The sequence below is a fragment of the Thunnus maccoyii genome, chromosome 16, assembly GCF_910596095.1.
Source record: "Thunnus maccoyii chromosome 16, fThuMac1.1, whole genome shotgun sequence".
Classification (NCBI taxonomy): domain Eukaryota; kingdom Metazoa; phylum Chordata; class Actinopteri; order Scombriformes; family Scombridae; genus Thunnus; species Thunnus maccoyii.
This window is the reverse complement of record NC_056548.1, coordinates 20,823,349-20,846,409: the sequence shown is the minus strand read 5'-3', so window position 1 is coordinate 20,846,409 and position 23,061 is coordinate 20,823,349. Positions and strand designations below refer to the sequence as shown.

Below are 23,061 nucleotides of genomic sequence, written 5' to 3'. Positions count from 1 at the left end.
AGCTTTTTCCTAATCCTCGCCCCTAGGCTATATTGTGCAGTCAAGCAGGCTATTACATGGCAACAATTAGGGGGGCTGGAGCCCAACACCTGGTCGTCTCCTATTCTGGCCCTTCAGTGGCAGCTGACTGTACAGTCTCACAGCCAGGTGGCCCTCCTTCAATGACATTAGCTAGTCACTCCAGGGTTAATCAGGAGCCTGCCATCATCCAGTGGGCATGCATAGAGCCCCATTCAGACTGGGAGCTTTTATAGGGAAAAGGGATGATGGAGACAATGTTGTTATAAAAACTTGTTCAACTGACGATCTCAGACAGAGAGCCCAGCTAATCAAAATGAACTTGGGGGAGGTGTTAGGGCCTCTTGGATTCGTGGCCTAAGTTCGGTGCACTGCCTTGATTGGCTCAAGCGGAGCTTGCGGCACGTCAACTGTGCATCCTGCAGATTATAATGGACCTTTTCATGGGTGGACAAAAACAGATGGAGGAGCGGGAAGTGCTATACATCCATGCAGACGGGTGATGATGTGGGGGGAGGGAAACTGGATTTTGTCAAAGTCGGCAGATACAAAAACAAGTGGGTGTAGCTAGAGCTGCCCTGGCTATATCTGCCTGCACAAAGCCCCATTCCAAAGCCCCCTGGCTTGGAGATCTGAGGGTAAATAACACTCATTAGAATAACAAAAGCTATAGATTTGTACCCAAATCAGCTAGAGCCTCATCAATAGTAATTAGAGGCTATACATAACTAATGAAGATGTGTACACTACATTAAACAAAGGTACTGAGAGCTGCTGTGTATCTAAACATAGAGTGTTGGATAAGTGGATGTCTACAGCACAAAGCTTTTCTTACATTTCAACCAAAACAATAGGAATAAGCAGCCTGAATGACGAAAACAGTAAAATGATAATCATCTGTTGTATAAATCCTCAATCCTCTTACACTGTATGACAAAGATTCACAGATTTTTAAGATAAGAGAGTTACACCACTAAAATGTTTTGGGCCTGCTTCCACAACCAACAACATTTTGTGTCTGACAGCAACCCAATTTTATTACAGCCTGTTGCAGTGGAGAGACACAGGAAGATTTAGCCAATATTTCTCAGTGCTTCTCTTTCAGCAACAACCGCCACTTGACAATAAAACAGACTATCAGTATTAACACATCAAAGGCTGCTTTCTGTAAGAAGAGACAGACAATGCACAGCGATGCATACTTAAATGTTTTGTTTTTGTTATTGCTTTGTTTGCCTTGCCTTGTCTGTCAATGCAGAAAATTCCATTTAGTGCAAAAATGCAAATGCTGTGAGGCACAAGGACATCCTCTAAAAGGGAACAATGGCCACAGGCCAGTGGAGGAGCAGACACTGCCTTTGAACCATTTAAAGAGGCATTAATGTGCAACTTATAAATAATCAACTAATTCCTTCTTAAAACAGCCAATTAAGTCTGTGACATTAAAAGCAGCCCAGTCTTATGTAAAAAAAAAAAAGAGCAATTCTCATCTCCCAACAAAAAAGAGAATTGGAAATTTAATGGCCATTTAGGGACAAAGAAACCCAATAATGTCACAAGGTGTCCTCACAAGAGTCCCCAAAAACCCAAGGCCACATCAGAGACCAAGAGATTCCAGTGGAGAATGATGAGTGACATTTCAGTGACATTTCCCAGCAGCATTCAATGCGGGGCTGTCTCAAGACGGCGTCAGAAATATCTATGGATATGCTTGAATGTGACACAGGCGTTAAGGGATGCGGGTTCTTTCAGGGGACGGCCTCAGCTCTGGGGCTGGTGATGAGGAGCCTGGACCCTGGGAGATTGAATGGTAATCACTGGAGCACAGATAATGGATGATTGAAGGCTCTTTCTACGCCGCTGTTGGATTTCAATATCAGAGAGGCCCTAGAATTGGGATTCTTATCAGGGGCGGTGTGTCAAACAAAGGAGAGCTGAGCGTGAAATATGGGGTCCAACTCAGGCACACGACCATGGCGATTAGCACAAGGATAAAAAAGGCCGCGCAAACAAAAGAGGGCAGCTTTAGCTGGACAAAGGGCTGTCCACTGCCTTGTAACAAGAGACACGGAAGGAAGAAGGGACATAAAAGAAGGGAGAGAGTACTTGGTGGTAAAATGAGGACAAGACAAGAGTTTTGCTGAGATGGCTGGAAGATGAATAGTGACAGAGCCAACTGTTAAAGAGTGTTCCAGATTCCCTGCTTCTGAAGAGGAATAATGCACCAGCAGGGATGAAATGCAATACACCCCCGCCTCAAAGCCATTCATACACATCCAAACAAACACACATTATCATTCACATACGCACTCATACACGCAAACACACATGGTGGCACGAGGCTTCACATCTCTGCCAAGCCCATCACAAAAAAAAACATAACAAAACAAAACAAAAAAAAAAAAAACAACAACAAAATTATTCCCATTTATCCCCGGATTCCAAGCGCTACAGCTTGCCAGGAAAGCTCATTAACCCTCCCTTCAAGAACCCTGAGACAAAAGACAGGAAAACAAAACACAACTAATCAATGAGAACGCACCCATTGAGGAGAGGGGGGCAAGAACACACATCCATTTGGATAACCTGAGAGGGCTAACAGCTTTTGCTTTAGTGTTGCGCTGGCTGGCTACAGGGCGGAGAAAGAAAGTTCATTAATTAAACAGGACTAGGGGGAACAGATGGAATGGCTAGCTGGATGCTAATCATTTAAAGCAGACAGACAGGTTTTTACACCCGCGATAGAAGCACCACCACCACACATCAATCACAATGAACATGTCCTCTCAACAGCAATGCAGTCTGTACTAGTCCAGTGGTGACACTGGGGTCAGGGTATTTTGGCTGATGGACAGCGACCAATGACCTATTAGCAAAACAGTCACTATAATCATTTAATTTTTTGTTGATATTTAGTGAGGACAGTTCTTTGTTATTTCAGACAGTGTTCCAAGGGTGTAGTCTTGATAAGTGTTAACACCCAAACTAACCACAGTCATTCCATTACATGCAGTATTAGTAGCCAATTTGGGGTGATTACTCACTTTAAGGCCTACACGTCCAAGTGTCTGCAAAATAATTTACAATAAATTATAAATAATTTATATTTGATTAAAACCATACTATCCTTTTTGCCTTCTTAATCTGTAAGAATTAGCTTCTTTTGAGCCCTGAATTGGGAGAAATTAGACTTTGCATTATGACACCGAAGGAACATTTTTTTCAAGAACAGACAAAGCAGTTAATTAAAAAAAACGTATGTGGTTATTGACATCAGAGATGTATAACAACTAGGAATTAGTTATCAAATATATCAAAATTAAACTTGATACCCAATGTCATATTCAGTACAATGGCACTTGTACTGTCATGCTTTGTATTTTGAAAAGTCAGTTTGTGTCATCTAGAAAAAGTTGCTTGAAGATTTGTAATTTCTAACAGTGATGACATTTTTTTTTACTATTTGACCTTTAGAAACAAGCACAGAATTCACCTCAACTTGAATTTTCTATGTACTATGGGGATATATTCTTTCATTTACACGTAAACAATTAAACGAATGAGATCTGCACTTTGAGTTTATCTTAAATTTTAGTGAAAATCCCCCAATAATCTGCATTAATATGGTGTCAGCATTGCAATGGAATTTAAATATATCAAATACAGAAAATACTGATATGTCCTAACACTGACATATACCTAACAGTTATCAAATTACATACAGAAAATCATCACTATCTTGTAAGTTCTTTTATGTAACTGAGTCTGAATTAGTGATGGGACAGAGACGGTGATCCTACACAAAACTGGCAGTCTTGCTGGCTTTCACTTTGCCGCTCACAAACAGACAGATGTCAGACATGAATGCATAACAGACGGAGAGAGAAGGGGAGGGGCCTGAGGGTGGGGGTTCAAGTTTAAAAATACACAGAGCATGACATTCTTTGGGTTACACTAGGCTATGCAGCATCTACTTGTGTTAGTTGGAAATTCTGTGGTTTCTTATAATTTCATGGGCTGTATAAAAAATGGGGTTATTTTGGCTACTGAAAGCTCTGTGACACGACATAGTGCTTTAATAAAAGTCAATAATTAAGTGTAGTAAAATAAATCAAAATGTGGATAAACCTGAAATTATCCAGCTAAATTCAAATTACACTTGAAGGAAGCAATGCTATTAAATTGGCAAATAAAAACAAAGGCGCCCCTTATGTGTTAGAAAGGTTGCAGTGAGACACAACACATGGTGCACACACATGCAAAAACACACTTGAACACACACAAAGCACGGTGGTTTCGTAATAGCAGATGCACAACAAAATAAAGGCAGTTTCCGTGTACATACAAACACAAACACACCAACAGGCACAACAGTTTGACACCAGCAGTGTGTGTGCGGTACCCCAGGCGGGGCTCTGGGTCCCTGCTGTTGGCCGTCTGGTTCCACGCCTGCTCTACCTGTGTTTAAAAGGGGCGGCCCCCATGAAGCTCAGACCTTGGAGTGCAGGCTGGGCTGGGCTGGGCCCCCAGGGCTTTCAGGGTGTGGGTGCCATGCAGCGGACGCCTTTTGTTACAGGCTGGGTGGCAAGAGGAGGAGGAACTGATGTGTGTGTGTGTGTGTGTGTGTGTGTGTGTATGTGTGTGTGGGGGGGGGGGGGGGGTGTACGGAGGAAAAAAATGAGTAATGCTATGAGTCATTCTGCATTAGCAGCAGGGGAGGGAGACAGGGAGAGGGGGGAGTGGATGAGAGGGGGCGAAGGGAGAGAATACTTTTGCATGTTGTATGAAGCTAGACGCCATATGCCATCCGAGCTGGCCTGCCTCCTGAGTCAGGGCTCTTGGTTTGACAGGCCTGTGCTTGCCCCCTCCTCACCCCCAAAGCTACCCCCTTCTCCCCTAACTAACACCCTCCTCCCTCTAGGCCTTCCTAGGCTCCAGCAATGGGCTAGGCAATTGCTTTGGTTGTGCATGGACTGCGCTCTGTGTATTTGTGTGTGTGTGTGTGTGTGTGTGTGTGTGTTGGGAGGGGGGGGGGGGGGGCTGGGGGGTACTCAGTGATCTGAACACATCGGACATTGTAGTGAGTCCCGGCAGGAACAGCTGGTCAGCTGGAGAGAGGGGTGGGAGGGGGTAGGGATAAGGAGGGGGAAGAGCTGGGAGGCAGTGCGCTACACTGATAATGGGATTAGGTTAAAACATTCAGTGGGGGAGAGACCCCTCCTCTCTCTGTAGCCCCCCAAATACTGCGTAAACTCTCAACCGCTCTATCAAAGCCAATGCCAGCCTCCACCCAAACCACCCTGGCCAACACCAAGCAGGAACACTTCAACTCAGAAATGGCCTTTAACCCAACCCCCAACTACCTACCCACCCCAAATCAGCTAACTGCCTCCTCCAACTAAAGGGCTTGCATCCAGTAACACGGATACGCTACTGGATAGTTAATATCATCCATTGCACGACAAATCAGAGTGATTCCTTAAGACTTTTCCTGTTTTTATCACAAATAACTTGGGACAATTTTTGCTAGCTCTTTCAGTTGGTCAGCACTTGAGAGCCCTGTTTTCCATAAACAGGAAGTTGGCTAGTTATACTCATATCAGCTCAGACCATAACATGAACCCAGCATATAATGACTAGCTTGGCGTCTCACTGTGCCCAGTCAAGCACTGTGTTCCACAGTGATATAGACTGCTGAGTATTATCCATGAGACTGCCGACAGTTATGGCACAACAGCTGGCAAATTAGACCTATCAACGATGCTAAATAATTCATGTGAGACAACACTAACATGGCAGATCCTATTCATGACACCCTATCATGCATACAGGCGCACTTTCATCTCCGCTAGGTGAGGAATCTTACAGTATACAAAAGAACGAGCTGGCGTTGGACAAAGACGCAGTGAGGGAGTGGGACAATAACTTGCTCAGAATGTCAATGCAGCGACTGTAATAATTATGATGGCGTCTGTGGGGTGGGGGGCGTGGAGGGGGGGGTGCAGTAACAGCACACAAAGGAGTGCATACAGGATATCATATGCATTATGTTGTCAGTATACATCCACTGAAATTATGTACATCTTGTTTTGGACATTCTGTGGAGCTGGGGGACTGTAGATATGCTCACATGAGCCTGTGAGGGAACATGACAGACTTCAGCAGCTTTCTGGGTTCCACTGGAAGGATCAAGCCTCCCTCTCATCTTTCTGCTACTGCACACAGACACACACACACATACACACACACACACACACACACACCACCTAAAAGCCTGGCTCGCATGACTGGCGATGGGCAGAAACAGATTATGGTTATTGATCGCTGCCTGGAGATGGATCTGGGTGTGTGCGAGCGTGTGTGTGTTTATGTGTGTGTCAGAGAAGAGGATGGGGACTAAGGGCAGTGTGCAAAAGCTATTGATTCTGTCCAGTAGGGAGGCTATGTCTATGAATCAAGGTCAGTTCCGCACTGTCTCACCTATTAGAAACTTGCCGTCTCCCCAACACACACACACGCAGACAGTTTTTACCCTTAACAATACCCCCATCACAAAGACTGATGGACGGCACATCAAACTCAAGTGCTTGTTGAAGAGAGAAATGAATCCTAGCTTCTGGATAAAGACATTATTCTACAATGACAGTATGAAGGATCTTCATGATACAGTAAATGGCAGCAGACAGCAAGGCCATCCAGCAGCAGCCTGGGTTCAGGTGACACAAACAAACTCGTCTCTTTCAAGCCGATATGTCATACAATGTTTGCATGCAGTGATAAGTCCCATTAATAGAGGCGCCAAATGACCATTTATGTTAATCTGTTACTGATGAATCATTAAAAATGAGTGGTTTAATAAAAATTGATGTTGTTGCAGAATTTTACATTTTGTGGTCACAAGTGTTCAAAAAGCAGCTATGAAGGGTGGACTAGTTGCAGACAATACACTTAGAACCCACAAAGCCAGACCAGCTGCATTTTCCATCAGGCATATAAATAATAGATGATACATTATGAGTTGTCTGTGAGAGGCTTGTGATAGGATGTCTATGAGGAAGAAATTGACACAAATTCTAACTGACATTGAGAGCTGGACGCTGTGCGAGAAAACAAATAGAACTACAGAGATTTCACAAATCAGAGAGGGAGGAAAGGAGAGACAGAGGATGTGATGTGGAGAAATACAGCCAGATAGCAAAGGGGGGAGTATTTATCTGAAAAACACTCTTTTGGACTATCCGTGTGTGTATTTTCTGAAAATGTTGCTGGTGGTCATTTTTCAATATCAAATCCTATTAGCCTGAGAGATCCTGTGAGCGTTGCAGCAGACTGTTGGAGTCCTCTCGAGTCTTGTGATGGAGCGAGAGAGGGGACCACAGCGCCATACTGGCCTTTTATCTGGACACACGGGGGTCATATAGCTTCTCTTTGAAGAAATATTCAACTAATTACCTTGGAGAGTGGCCTCACAGGCAGAGAGCAGACTGTGGATTGTTAAGGCATTGTGAAGGGGTAAACTAAGGATGAGGATTTTCATCTTGCACAAAAACACACATCCTGAAAAAAAAAGAGAGGTTTGGTCATTGTTCCAACCCGTGAAAGATAAAGAGCTAGATATCCTGAGAAGACAGAAGAATGACGACTGGAGACGGTGAAGTGCAAAAGGCTGTTACAATACGACAGCAAATCCAATGATGAAAGCATATAAAGGAGGAACTGCACCTGCCGCTCGAGACTTGGTTTCATTTATGGTTCATGCCAATACTGGACACTGTGTCAGTCAGGACATTCTGTGATATCAGTTGTCTTACGATAAAAAAAAAAACACAGATATCGCTTTCACATGGCAAACACCAAACTTAACACTGTGTTCAGTCAGTAGTTCATACATTTCCTCTCTGTTCACAAGCTCCTTTAGCTAGGCAGACAAACAGCAGACAGACAGACATGCAGATACTCATGCTGGCAGTGTGCTTTGCCTGGCACATTCATTCATCTCCTCTCTTGGACTGCGTGAAGCCTGGCAGCCTATCAGTGCCAGAACTCCAGAGGCAGCGCTTATCTCCTCTCATAGATCATGCCTTTGTGCTGTCTGCTCCTCTGCTAAGGAATGCCAGGTAAAGGCTTCTGTGGCCTGGCAAAAGCCCGGTACTGTCCCACCCCCCCCGCCCACCCCCTCCGCCCCCCCCCCCCCACCGCCCCTCAGGCTCTTGAGGCAGGCAGGCCTGTGGCTGGCCCCCCTTCGGCACTGAGAGTCACACTGGGCTAATTCACTTGGCGTCGGGTAACAGACATCTGTCACTCAGGATGCCCCTGGGGACACACAGACAAGGCCTGATATCGGGGTGGGGGACCAGGGGATGTGATGCGCTGTGAAATGCATACAGGCAGACACATACTTACACACCCAACTGTAAACAACATACACAGGGTATGTCGTAATGTGTCTAAAGAGTGAAAGCCTTTGTTGTAAATAACTATGATACAAAGACCTGATATCTATTTAAAAGAAATGGCAACTTTTTAAAATGTCTCAGTGTCTTAAAACAATAGATGCTACTCTTCCACCCAAATTAAACCTCCTTGGGGGAGGTTTCTATAGCAACCGCCAGAGGGGCAGCGTGCTTCTGGTGTGGTGATGCTGTACATGCTGTCCGAGGAGGAGCAGGGCGTTAAGAGAGATCAGGTTTCCCCCTCCAGGGGCCATCCCGACTCTGTCCCCCATCTCACCCCCCAACTCTGTGCTGCTGGCATTCACATGCTAATTCATCTCCATTGGTGATTAGACTCCCTTTAAACCAACTGACAACTACAGCTGGAGTCAGGCTCTTAACGGCACACTGTTAGATGGATGGGTGGAGGGATGAGAGCGTGTGTATGTATGAATGTGTGTGTGTGTGCTTGTATCTGTATGCACTTGTACGCATTTGTTGATGGTGCTCTTATTTTGGCTCTCCTTGTGCTCTATAAAATGGTAGTGATAGATGATGACACATTATCTGTGCTCCTACCCCAAACAGCCCCACACAACCTCCCATGCTGCTCCAGGCTGTGAAACAGCCCTGGCCTAATAGCTGTATGTAAATCAGACAGCCCATAAAGATCAGTGTCAGCACTCAGCTGTGTACGTTGGCTGACATGACAAGCACGCCACATGTCTCAGTGAATTTACCCAAATGGGGCGCTGGTGGTGCTAAAAATGTAAGCTCAGTGGTGTTATTCGTCTATTGGAATCATTATAAAAATGCTGCTAAATGTAATTCACAAACTTTAATGATCTCACCTGTATCAGTGGTTGCTTTTCAAAAATTGTTGCATTCCTCTGATGAGCCGTCCCCATATGGGGTAGTGAACAGTAAATGAAGCAGAAGTCATGAGTGGTAAAGGATACAAGCTCTGGTAGAGAGTCAGCCGGGACTTGACGGCTCTGCTGGCATTGATACAGGTGGCCCGCACTAAGCTTGGCAGAAGCGTCCCAGTGACGATGGCGCCATTAAACAGAGGCCCAAAGAAAGGAACCTGAGAAAGTAAGAAGAATGAGAACATGAGGCATTAAAATATCCATACTGATCCAAAGTTAATTTAGTCTGTGTACTGCCATTGGACATGCAAGTGCTTAAAAATAAGGAAGGACTGATTAAAAATCTTTTTGTTCTTCTTTTTTCAACCGTTTCTCCATCTGTTTAGGGCAAGGGTTCAAAATGAAATCGGATGTTACCTAACTTTGCATGACAACCACACATATCTAATGCGAATCAATGTTAGGTAAATGAAATTAAAATGACAATCAATACTAAACAATGCACTCATATTGAGCTACCGAGCAAATACAAAGGGGCAAAATACATTTTAGCGGCAGCGTGCGAGTGTGTGTGGGTACACGCGTCTGTTCATGCATATTGGAAGGGGGCCCTTAATCACTGCAGCTCAATGGTCGTTGACCTGGAAGTTGACGTGAATGTCAAAGTCTCTCCGAAAGGTCCTGCTGTCTTCAACTTGGTAATTCAGGGAATATAATAACCAGTCGAAATATACAATTTAAACTGAAATGATACAGAACAATTAACTTAATTTCTTGCAAGAAACCTGGTGTGACACTGCATAAAGTAACATCAGAAACCTACGTGGATACCTTCACAGGTTCTAGGAGGTGGAAGCAGTTAAAGTTTAAGAATTTTGGAGAAATTCACTGGCCTGCATGGGGTGGTAAGGGGGGGGGCAGAACACGGTGGAGGCACAACACACAGTGGCACATTGGTGGAGTGCTTCAGCTGTCTTCTGCCCTTGTCCCAACTGTGTTAGAGGCTTACTTTATTTGAAACTCTCTGCTGGATACTGGCTAAATATTTTCTTATGCACTTATTTGTGAACCACCTGCAACTACTGAAATATTTAAACTTAATGCACATTTGTCCTTAATGGGGAAAGTTGGACCTACTCTCTGAAAGAATACTAACCTGCAGGTATCAAGATCCTGTTTGGCCTTAGTTAAATTTAGATTTTGGACGTTGGATTAAGTAAATCAAATGCATTAACTATCAAAACATTTTCTCTCAGTCTTAATAAATCATTTTGAAATAGTGATAATAGTGGTAGTAAAGATAATTTGTACAAGAGCAAACAAGTATAGTATAAAAGACAAGAACAAATACTGTAATCAGGTATACAATATGAAACAAACACAGCCCACTATAGTAATAAAACACAGTGAATTCTCTATGGGGCTGGTCTATGACTATTGAAACACAGCTAAGAATTAAACTTTAGCTGCGGTTACATGCACACTTTTTTTCATTCTGATTGAAATCATTTGGATTGAATATTTTGGGTCACTTGTTTACATGGGATGTGATCTAATATATTCTAGTGTTTACATGAACTGAGCAAAACTGGGGAGAGACTCAGCAGCCATACATTTCACCACTCTCTGTGTAGGAGCGGCTGAGATTGTCACAATGAGAACAGCTGGTCAACCTTAAATCAGTCCGCCTTAAGTGAACTGGTCAGGTTAGGCTAACCCATTGTTGCTAACTTTTGGGCTAACCCCCTTCACTGTAATCAGCAGGTGGCAAGCAGGACATGGGAATTGGCTTGGGTCTTGAGGGGTTGTAGCTTTTATTCACTGATAAATAATCTAAACTATACACACTGCACTGCTACGTTCACATGTATACTGGTAACTTAATACTCTGTCACACACACTCTCTCTCTCTACCATCATGTCACCTAATGTTACCCCCACATGGGGCAAACATGCACAGAAAGAATATATTTATTCCAATCAGAGAGAAATGATTGGATTAAGGGTTTACATGGTTATTAGGCGCTAATATTGACCTATTGAACGGATTATCAAAGATTTACATCGCCCCTCTTGACCCGATTTGGAAATTCTTTCTGATCAGGCCGGTTCGGACCAGTCTCTTCCGATTGAGGTGGTTACATGAGGCATTTTTATTCTAATTGGGCTATTATTCCAATTAAAAGAGGAACATTAGGGACCTTGTAAATGTAGCAATTTGATCAATAACTCATTGTAAACACTGGAATCACTACAGGAACACTACAGTCATTTATCCACTGGGATGGTAGGTCATTTGGGGCTGTTGCTGGCTATGGCTCAAACTGTCCTCAAAAAAGCTAAACTGAGACTCTATTGTTTCTTGCTTTTGTTATGCATTTTCCAGTCATCTCTCAGAAAATTATGTGAAAAAAAAAGAAAATCAATACCTTGAGTGAGTAATAAAAAAAAAGCTTATATTCTGGAAAAATGTTTTCAGCGTGTTCATGTAGATAGTTTTGTGGATATATCTGATCATCTGAAGGCAGCCTGCTCTCTGACAGAGAAATTTCACTACCCTCCAGAAGGCCACACAGAGTGCAGTACTATGGAGTAGCCAAGATGAAAGCTAGTCAAGAAAGGATAGTAACCATCTCTGAGAGCACATACCCACAGTGTGGGTAATAATGCACCGCTGGAGTAGGGGAAACTGAGAGCCTTCAGACAGGCAGGCGAAAGAACCCATAAAACTAACAGGAAAGTCTGCACAGGGAAACATGAAGAAAGGACTGCTTTAACTTATGAGCAGAGGCTGGAAATTTGTGCAGTACTGAAAATAATCTGCATGACTTTCTTGCTTGTTGTGCCTGGAAAATAACACACTTTATTTGCCATCTTAATAGAAAAGGAAAAAGACGCTAATCAAAAATAAATAAATAATAATCACATACAATAAAAATAACTTTACACTTCCAATGAGTTGATGCACGTTGAGTGTGTATTGTTGACAAAGGTCTTAACAAAAGGAAGTGACTTTTACCTGTGGTTTCTTCATGATCTGAATGAAATACATGTGGTTCTTCATCGGGTAGATGATAATCAGCACGTCTCCAAAGTCAGTTGGGATGATGCCACGTCGGTAGTCCCTGGTGTGCTCTGACCACACTATGTGCACCTCGTCATTTCCCAGGTGACGCAGCTGCCAAACAAACAAAATCAGACTAATCAAGTGCCTGGCGAGTGCAGGTAATTTTCATCCCTATGGTGATGATGACAGGAACACAAATTTAGCAGGATTAGGGTATGTCACTGGGTTTATCCAGTCTGCATCTTGGGCCCACATCACCTTCAGAAGGCTGAGAAGTGAACAGAGGTATAGGGGTTATATAGAATAATAAATTATTGTTTACTACTGACAGGTCAATTGAGGCTTTTATAACTGCGTACAACATTTTATTTAATGTTTTATGATTTTTTTTTGGATTATAAGCGCTGTTGTAAAATGACAGGTGCGAGAACAAGTCGACTGCTTACAGCTAAATCACAAACTTTGAAAACAATGGTTTAAATAGGGGTCTGGGGCTGTGGTTTTGACTCTTTTTATAGCTTTTTCATTACAAATTCAAATTGCAAAGTCAAAATGCACAAAATTGAGCATTTTAAAACCAAATAATTCAAATCCAATTAACTTTCCCCATCAGAGATTAAATTGCTTCCCATTTCCACTCTATTCAGAAACACAAATGAAACTGGGCAGGACAAGAAGATACACTTAAATGACAGGAAATTGACTGATGCTAGTTTGAAATGGGTAAACAGCTTTCCTCTTTTCCAAAGTAAAATAGATGGACACAGCCATATTATATTCTCTGACAGGTGTAGATCACTTATTAGCTGGTAGTTCAACGATGTTGAATCAAGCTGTCCTTCTCTTTTCTGGGGTATCATGGACACTGAAAAGTGAGCCTCTACTCAGAAGAAAACATCTGCCAATGTACTGGGGGCCTAATGAGCCATTAAGAAACATGCCCTCGCCACCAAAAATGCAATTAGCACATTCTATTATAAGCCCTTAATTATGGTAATACGGTAATCTTAAACAAATCCACGGCATGCTGATTACTGGTGCTCGCCAGTTCAGTCTGTCTGTCCAAGGATCAGCAGGTACCAACCAGGTCAGTTACTGGGACGATTTCAGAGAAAATGTTGAATATGCATTTGCAGTACACAATCAACACTGGGGTGTTAATTTGGGTTAAGGTATTAGCATTTGGATGAGCTGAATCACAAGTTTAATGAGGATGCTTATACTCGAGTCAATCATCTTCAGCACCAATCTATTTACTCCCTTGTTAATCACATCCAAATGTTTGAGACTTCTTTAAAAAAAAATGTGATTCAAGTCGAAGGCTCTTGTCCAATTAGCCCTCTTTGACCTCCCATCCAGCCAATGGGCTTCACACACATGGATACAGCAGACCAGAGGACCACAGAACAACCTGCAGCAGCCCAGTTAAGCTGTGGTGCCTGGGGGTAAGTGTGATAGCTACGGCAGCCATCTATCTCTCTCTCTCACACAAACACGCACACACACACACAAACACACACGGTCTACATGGCCTGACCCCAACCCTGCAGTTCGCTTCTATAACCGCATTACTGAAGCCAGCTGCTACTGATGCAGCCTGCACTGCCCTATAACCCACAATTGGATTGAGGAATTCATGGTTTTTCTTCTTTTCTTTTTGGTTTAGCTGGTTTTTCCCTTGCGTCAACTTCAAACAGGCAATCTGCCCAGCGAGAGCTCCCTCATCCGTCTCTGCCCCACAGTATGCCTTTATGGTTACAGCCAGTAAAGTGGGTGACTGCTGGACTAAAAGTGTTATTTTTAAATTGACAGGGAAACATCCTACTTGGAAACAGACGATGCCTGTTTCTCATTCCAATTCTTCATACCACTTTCTCTTCCCGCTGCCCCCCTCCTCCCAATCGCCTTCTGAAGCATCCGTGCATGCAGCCAGCCTGCCAATTTCTGTCCGGCCTGTGGCTGGTGAGCAGATCTGTGCAAGGTGAGCATGAGCAATTACAGAAGTTCCTGGTAAAATGAATGAAAGTGGAGTGGCAGCACACTCCACTCTGGGCATGGCCGCCCCACCAGCGCCTCACTCTGGCCGGCAAAAGTCAAGATCTTTACTCAGTTTGACTAATTTTTTGCGGTCACTGAGCGCAGGTTCGGCATCGGTTTGGAATGAGGAGGGGGTTATTTGTGAAACGGAGAGGGAGGAGGTCAGTGGAGGACTGGAGAAGGGTTGGATATGAGGAGAGCCTGATGAATTTCCCTTCTCAGCAGGGTACTGTATGAGAAGATTGGCAGCACGGGCAGGGGCCTTGCGGCTCATTTCTTCGTGCTAACTGCTACTGGTGGACTACAGTTCAGAATCCTACTGCAGAACCCAATCGATCGCTCCTGTGGCGGCAGCAGGAATTGGATAAAAGGATCCTGCCGGCATCCGGCCGGCGCCTGCCCTAGCAGGGAGAGCTAATGGCTGAATCCAGGCCCTGGTCACAGCACACAGGGAGGGGGGCAGGGGCTAGCAGAATCATAGTCATTACCACAGCGGCACATGCCCTCTCTTCACTCACGCGCCTGCGACTCTCTACTCCTCAGGCCTGCCTGGCCAGGGTCACTAATCAATGCCCACACTCTGGAGTCACACCTCCTGATCACAGCTTAACACAGAGCTGAACTGATCATACCACAAACCTCCACCCGAACCCTAAGATCTGCCAGCATCTCGCTCCTCCGGGCCTCCAGTACTAAGCTCCACACCATGGGGGATCGAGCATTCTGCTCTGCTGCACCATGCTTGTAGAACAGCCTTCCTACCCATCTGAGGGCAGCACAGACCCTAGACTCTTTAAAAAAAAAGGCCTAAAAACCTTTTCTATTCATCTTAACTCTTATTGCTATTTTCTTTATTTTGTGTGTTCTATGTTATTAATACTGTAGCACTTCGAGTTTCACTATACTGCTCTGGGCAGGCAGGACTGTGTAGCTGCATCAAACAGTCAATGTGGTATTTTCTTCTTTTTCTTAACATACCCGGCACTTGAGGTGTGCAAGTACACATTACAATAATCCAAATGTCACAGACAGGCAGAGATTGTCAAAAATCATCAACACAGAGATTGAGAACAGATCATGAGCATAAACATAACAGACTTCTTACCTTTTTGGTGAGGCTGTCATCAGAATCAGATGGCATGCGTGTGGAGACGTGGAAGATGGCTTCCACGGTGGAGGTAGCGTAGTACGGAGCTGTTAGACCTGTGCTGCCATTCCTCTGGAGGCCGCCCATAAAGCCACAGTGTGTGGCCAGGTCCACCTGAGGGATAGATTCACAATTTAGTGTGTTGTAAGTGAGCCTGTGCATGTATGCGTGTATATTTAGGCTACATGTGTGTTGATTTGAAGGTGTAGTTGTCAGCACCTCCCATCCAAGTCCAGATACAAAGTCCTCATAGGCCTGGCTGCCTGCGCTGTTGGACAAGATGGAGCACTTGTCTTCTTGGCCTTCTCCGATGTAGAACACAGCAATCTTGTGCGTCTCTCGACTACAGAGCGAAACATATAGTCAGTCAATACTAAAAAGAACAACACAGCAGCCAATTTTATAAATGCAACAGAGCTTGAAAAGCTTCTCACTACTTCAGCCACTTCAGATGAAAATGCTTTGAGTGTGAATCCAATGACTGAAAGTACACCTTGCTTATCAAGGCAAATTGTGAATAATCCAGTTGTCCAATAAAAGGAGAGTAGAGAAAAATGTGAAAGACCAAGTTTGTCTGCAAATTTTTTCCACTATCTCTTCAGCACAAACATAATATTAAAAAGAGTGGCAGCAAAGGCCCCCTCCTCTACTTTTTCCTGTTGCCATGGCAGTGCATCGTACTGGGGTAGAATTAGGACACTTTGCATGCTTGCGCACAGGTTGTTATTGCCCAACCAAGTCTGGCCATCTGGGAGAATGAGGTCCTTTAAAGAGCTCCTGTCATTAGCAATGTGTGGAATACTTATTGATTGGACTAAGAGAGATGCAGTAAGAGAAGGACAGCGAGAGTGATATTGAGAGACTTCCAGAGCTGTGATCAACAGGAGACAGTACAGGTTAGGAAAATCATGAGGGAGGAGGGGAAGGGAGGGATGGAGGAAATATGATGCTGCTTTGAATAACTGTATGACTTATAAGCAGTTTACTTACGTAGAGGCAGGTTTATAAGTGGTATTAGTATCTCAGACAAACCTAATTTCTAAAGGGTACGAAATTACATCGATTTCCAGTTTTAAAAAAAAATGCTTAAAAAAAAGCATTACCACTGCCTGGAATCCAAATTCTTCAGTTCCCTTAAGAGTTTGGAGTTTTTCTTCAGCAAATGGAAGCTTTTCCTGTTTGATGAAAACAGTCTTGATTAGACATCGTATTTTGAATTCTGTACACAAAACATAATTTAGGAAACTTTAGGGCGACAATGAACAGCCTTTAAAGTGGTATAATCTACAAGCGAATTGTTAACAAAATTGTTTTCAACCAAAGTTTTTGTTTTGCGGTCAAGATTAACAGAGGCAAAGAAGGCACAGGTGCAAACAGCAATCTCCTACAAGCTGTGTGCACGTTGCGCCATCACCATTAAGAGGTGTAAGCTTTTAATTTACAGGGAAGCACTGCAAGATGTGGCTCGGCAAGGTAGACCTTAGTGAAAACAGCTGGGCACTTTTACCCTGTGGAGAGGAGATTAAGACGCTCCAGACTCCAGTGTGCTTTTAACTTTGCTCTTTCTCTCTTTGAGTAACAAGCCAACAGCTGAGTTACTTTGAGGATAAAGGTGAAGTAACTAGGATACAAAAATTAATATTAACAGACCGCAGAGGTTATTCTTAAATCAATTTTGTGTTGGGTTTTTTTTTTTGGTTATATGTAAGATGTAGTTTGAAGACTGAATGATGAATATTCATAGTGAGAGACTACTTATGACTTCTCAAAACCTCCGTCTGTCTCCTTCTCTCTCTAGTATAAGGCTACCCAGAGCAATGATCATAGCCAATTTTAGTTGGTATACCTCCGGTCCCAAGAGTTCATGCCAAGGTCATTAAGCAGCAGCCGGCAGAAGTAGAAAGGAGCTTTTGGTTCCTGGTGGGAAGGTTCTCTCTGGCTGGCGGCCCGAAAGCTGACATCAGCATCCCACCTCCTCACTTGCTCCTCCTCCTGCTGAGTCTGACGGAGAATGGCCTCCAGGATTGCGCTCTCTTGCTCTAGGTTCATGCCACAGGGCGAGGAAGCTGGCTGGTTGAGCCTGAGTTGCGGCTGTGGTAAGCATTCTGGGCTGCTGTGACCCAGGTCCTCTAAAAGCTTATCCAGAACGTCTACCTCCTCCTCGTCACAACAGTCAGAGAGAGAGTCCAAGATCGAGCTATGATTTTTATAAGGTCCCTTTGCTGGAGAGGTGGGCTTGTTTCTGCTGTGTGTGACCGTAGTGGTGGTAGAAAGAGGGCGATCTACTGCATTAAAAACTCCCATATCGACAGAGTCTTCCTGGGTGGTGCAGTAGAGGATTGCGCCGTCCCATGAGTATTTGCCCGAGATGTCACGGACAATGACGCGCACTTGGGAGGAAGGATGGGGGGGCTGTCCGACAGTGGGGGTCTCGGCAGGGATCTGCAGGTAGGACACCAGCGTGGTATCATTGAAGACAAATAGCTGCAGGTTGGGGCTTTTGAAGACCTCGGAGGAGAGCTCGGACGACTCCACGTATGGGTTGTCGTGATTTTCGCTCACTAGGCTATGGAGGAGGGCGGGGCCGCCGCTCAGTGGATGATGGCCCAGGTGGTTCACCAGGTGTGTCATGACCATCCGCGCTGTCAGAGGAATCAGCTCCATGTTACGACGCCGCTTTTCTGATGAAAGAATGGGGGCAGGAAGATGCATGTACTGATTATTGGCTGAGACAATCACTGAAGAAAAATACATGTGAGACAGTCTAAAAAGTGATCAATGGTAAAAGTTATCGATGGCTTTAGAATAAAGCTGCTTTATCATTTATAATACAGTACCTCTAATGCCGACTTTTCTAACCATATTTGAAAAACCCCACATTTGTGTGTAGACATGCTATCATCTCTGTTAGCTCATCTTACACAAAGCCAAATCTCATTTATGATTACTAATAGGAGTACTTTATTCATTTCTCACAATAGCTTGGCCAGCACACCTCTAAGTAGGTAGCATCTAATCATGGGAGACAACTTTGAAAAGCCCATTGAGTCTTCTTACAATAGACAAGCGTTGAGACTGGCCGAGTGCTAATGAGAACCACCATCTTTACAGGCTGCTGAATAGGACTCTACTTAGTGAATTGCATTTATGTAAATGCACGGGTTTTTACTCCCAAGTGAAAGGCATGCCGTGCTTTATTCTGCAGTGATGTGGGAAAAACAAGAAGATGCACTCTTGCATTGTGACAGTGCTATCAATACCATCATCCCCCATCAAAGTGGAGAAAGCTCTTTAGAAAGCAGGCCAAGCTGCATTAGAGATGCGCTGGCCCTTTGATGTGACTTGATCAATATGAGGTGGGGGCATGAATATAACTAGGCCGGCACTCTTTGGTTTGCCCTTTTGATAGTGTTTTGTTATTTCTACTAAGACTCTGTGCAGCTGTGCACCGAAAAGCAGATGTGTGGTGAAATTTTCCAGGCAAAAAACTACTGTTCAGATTTCTTACATTGTTTCAGTAGACATATGCGCCCTGTATTTGGGCTCAAAGGACTTTTCAGAAGTTGAGGACATGAGGGGGAGGAATACATTGCCTAATGGAATCACAAGGTCACAAAAAAGGGAAAAAAAAATAATCACATTTTTATCTAAACCCCATAATGGGTCTTCTCTCTAGGGCTGAGCACTAATGCGAACATTCCATTCCCTGTGATGGTTGATTTCCTTTTCATACTTTTAATAAGATATTGACATTTAATGGAGAGGCTCCAAATGGAAGGGCTACTTAGAGTTTGCTTTTCCCTGTTATCTTTTTTTGATTTTTTTTGGGTGGGGTGGGGTGGGTGGGGGGTTAATATATGTCTCTCTGGTCTGTAAGAAGTACAGTATGGAGCTAAAATAAAGCAGCATGTGAAAAGAAGATCCGGAGATAAGCTATGATGGTGACAGTTGACAGTGACCATTAACAGCCATTTTTTCACTTTTTCATGCATGCGTACCCATATGGGCACATGCACGCATACCATACTCCTAATGAACGCAGCGCCATCATTTTATTTGCCAACCTAGTGCAATCTGGCACACAGCAGGTAGTAAAAAGGGGCATTAGGATGGCTCTTGCCCTCCCGCTGTGAATGTAGACATGCCACACCCATGTGTCCTTACCCTCAGCCACGGTGAGCAAGTTACCGAAGTCGTTGGTGTTAGTCTGGGAGGGTGGCGGCTCGAAGCTCTTAACCTGACCCAACATGAGGTCGTATTCAGTGGACAAGTCTGACAGGCTCAGGAGGTAGTGGCTCTGTTGGGTGTGGAGGGTGGAGCCGGACACACAGCAGTGCAGCACCTGAGGAACAGTAGAAAGGAGAAGGACTTGATTATGTCCAGATGTTGTGTGCCTGGCTAGTTATTGTACAGTATGCCACTGAGAGGCATTTTGATTACTAAACTTCAACTCTGATTTGTAAAGACACCGTCCTATTAGATATGATGGTGTCTGGCAAGACGATGTACAGTGACGCTCCTGCAGGCCTGTTCTAGACTGACATGATCCAGGAGCATATGAAAGGGGAATATATGGCCATTTACATCATAAGGCAATGGAGGAAGGGAGGGAGAAAAGGAGAGAAAAGAGGGTCTTTATTGCCACTAATCCATTTCTCCTGTGATGTGTGAGTGTATCGATCTACATAACAGATGGCAGAGCATCCGTTGGCAGGGCTAGATAAGGCGCACTGGGGCAGTTGATTACAGCCATTGGACAGGTTTACACTGTTTGATTTAATTAAGACTGTATCCTTGTGCTCAGCTTCCACCACAAACATGCACACTCAACCATACAGACGTGCACACACACCCGAACACACCTGTATACTGTATAATCTGAGTGGAGGTAAGGTGCTGTATATAGGGAGCAAAACATACGCCTAATGTATGTAAATGAGGGGGGCCTCTCATTCAGAGTAGAGCAACTTGGTAAAGCCATGCAAAGGCTAATCCCATTCAGTACACACATACGCTCACACTTGGCTGAGAGACGCTCGAAGAGGCAGGCTGGCCCTGCCATCTGAAACAGTATTGTGTGGGGCAATGTAGACAGTATGTGGATGATTCTACCAAACAGACCTCTGGGTGCATGGGGGAGGGATTGGAGGCTTGATGCTGAAAAGACCTGAACCAAACAGCTGCTACACCAAAGCCCCAAAGAGCTTCCCTCTGTGGAGAGGTGGAGAGACAGAGAGGGAGGGGGAAAAACCCACGGCTGTGCTTGACAACTAAGTGACTACACTTCGCATAGCAACAGTTCCTGGAAGGTAACACACAGTGAAACAAGCATACTATAGTTAGAGGGGCGCATATTGTATGGATACGCGAGTACGCCTATGTACACACGTAAATCAAATAACAAAACGCAAACAGAGACATACTGGAGTGGACATGCACAAATGTACCTATCTTCCCGCTCTCTCTCTCTCTCTCTCTCTCTCTCTCCCACACACACACAAACACACACATGCACACACACACACACAGAGGGTGCAGCTGGCTGCTGAGGCAGGCACATAGAGCAGATGGAGAAGCTTGAGCAGAACTCCAGTGAACCAATGAGGTCTAGTGCAATGTTGCTTTTTCCAGTGATCTGCATGCTGCTAGTCACCAAACACACAGCCTTTCTCAATATCAGGATGAAGAGCGTGACAAACTTTTTAATAGCGTATATGTAGTATTGTGCTACTGTTTGATAGCTTCGTAAAGAATAGAATTCAAGCTTTTTTAAATATAAAACTGTGATTAAAGGAAGGTTAATCATGGAAAATAAATTGATGAGCAGCTACCTTTTCAGTGACACATTGTGGCCGGTGATGGAATAAAAGGGAGATTTCTTCTATTAGAGAAGCTATTCTCTGTGTGGTGTTGAGAATAATTAGCAGCCAACATGTCTGTGGAAATGTATAGATTTTCAGTCTTGATATTGCATTAATATTGTCACACCTTGTGATGCCTTGCTTAACATATTATTTCCAATGAAACCCAAAGGGGCCATGCCTTTTGTGTGCTGATAGACAACCAATCATGCCTAATTGTTTTTGCTTTCATAGCAGCTGCAGTCGCTCTCATATTAAGACATATTCCATTCAAATCTCCAGGACAAGCGTTTATAGCCTGAGCTTATCAAATGGACAAAGGGTCCTGTTTGAATAATTGGACCATTTCTTATCAGGGGTGACATCCTTACAAAGATCTGCCGTTGACCGCATCTGCCCAGACAGGAGGGAATGAATAATACCTCATTCATTTGTGCCTGAAGCTTGGCCCTCATCCTCAGGGTCAGACCATAAAATAGATGGTTAGAGGGACAAATACAGAAAAAATAGATTGAATACTGAATATTTTGTCTTTTTTAAACAAATGCAGTATATGCTATTACAAAACAAAGGTTTTCTGCATATGATAAATGCCAATTGCAATCCTCAGCGCTGTGCTGTTGTGCCACTATAATGTTAAATGAGGCATAGTCATGAGGTCACGGTGGAGGTGAGCCTAATTAAAGTGGCAAGTCTTTGGGGTGGGGTGGGGGTTGGAGGTGTCAAGACTGAAGTGGTTGCGTCTGCTGGTATAGGCTATGTAGACTTCGGAAGACACTGACAATCAATCAGTAGTAAAAAAGTGGCTTTTCTTCAGGTTTGCTAAATGTTTGTCGTCTCTGAGTGAGACTCAGCTTGTCCCACCTCTAACCTGCCAGTGAGGCTACCCACCCTGTAGATGTAGTCCAGTAGTGGGGCCTCCAGCGAAGGCATGGTGATGGGTTCCAGCAGCAGACTCAGGGGAACGGCCATGCACCAGTCCAACAGGCAGAGCAGCAATGACACCATCAACTGAGGGAATGAGGAAGAAAAGAGAAGGTTTTTTTTTTTAAAGGATAGTCCGACACAAATATCAAATATTAAAAAAAGGGAGAGACTGTTCCAGAAAAATAAAGGGTTATGGATGGCAGCTGCAAAGACATATGAAACATATATAAAAAGGAGGTAAAGAGGAAAATAGAAGAGAACAAATCACTTAGGTCAAAACATTCCTCTGCAAATGCACCATTCCTACATGATAGATCAAAGGCCTTTAGATCTCAGCCATTTCATGTCCCCTCCTTTCCAACATGTACCTTTTTGTCTGCTTCCACTGTTGAGTGCTCTGCGCTTGGCAACAAAAAGGCTATTGTGGCCACAAAGATCTGTGTTGGGACAAAACAAGGAGAAAGATAATTGGATGACACACTCCCTATTCATCAGCTGAGTCAGGGCTGTGTGATAAAATGGATGTGATGCCACAGGATGTAGAGTATGCATATGCATGAGTAATATCTCATGTAAGACTTCCATTTAAAGGCTTAAGTGAACTGATATAGAATTTCTCTTTCTTAAAATATATTCTCACCGGCCGCTAATGGCTACTAGCTATTTAACTGTGTGTGTGCGCACGTTAAGTGTATGCGTATCT

The 23,061-nt window shown here is 44.0% G+C and overlaps 1 protein-coding gene across 2 annotated transcripts in view; it reads right to left on the bottom strand.

Moving 5' to 3' along the window:
• ralgapa2 (Ral GTPase activating protein catalytic subunit alpha 2) overlaps window positions 1-23,061 on the bottom strand; it is a 94,288-nt gene that overhangs the window by 18,273 nt on the left and 52,954 nt on the right. For both annotated transcript variants that reach the window (XM_042389012.1, XM_042389013.1), the window contains 9 exons: window positions 22,727-22,795; window positions 22,323-22,442; window positions 19,735-19,912; window positions 17,417-18,251; window positions 16,674-16,745; window positions 15,790-15,913; window positions 15,529-15,684; window positions 12,339-12,497; window positions 9,410-9,537 (listed from right to left, as the gene is read on the bottom strand). In XM_042389012.1, coding sequence (XP_042244946.1) covers window positions 9,410-9,537; window positions 12,339-12,497; window positions 15,529-15,684; window positions 15,790-15,913; window positions 16,674-16,745; window positions 17,417-18,251; window positions 19,735-19,912; window positions 22,323-22,442; window positions 22,727-22,795 — 1,841 coding nt within the window. The remainder of the gene's footprint in view (window positions 1-9,409; window positions 9,538-12,338; window positions 12,498-15,528; window positions 15,685-15,789; window positions 15,914-16,673; window positions 16,746-17,416; window positions 18,252-19,734; window positions 19,913-22,322; window positions 22,443-22,726; window positions 22,796-23,061) is intronic.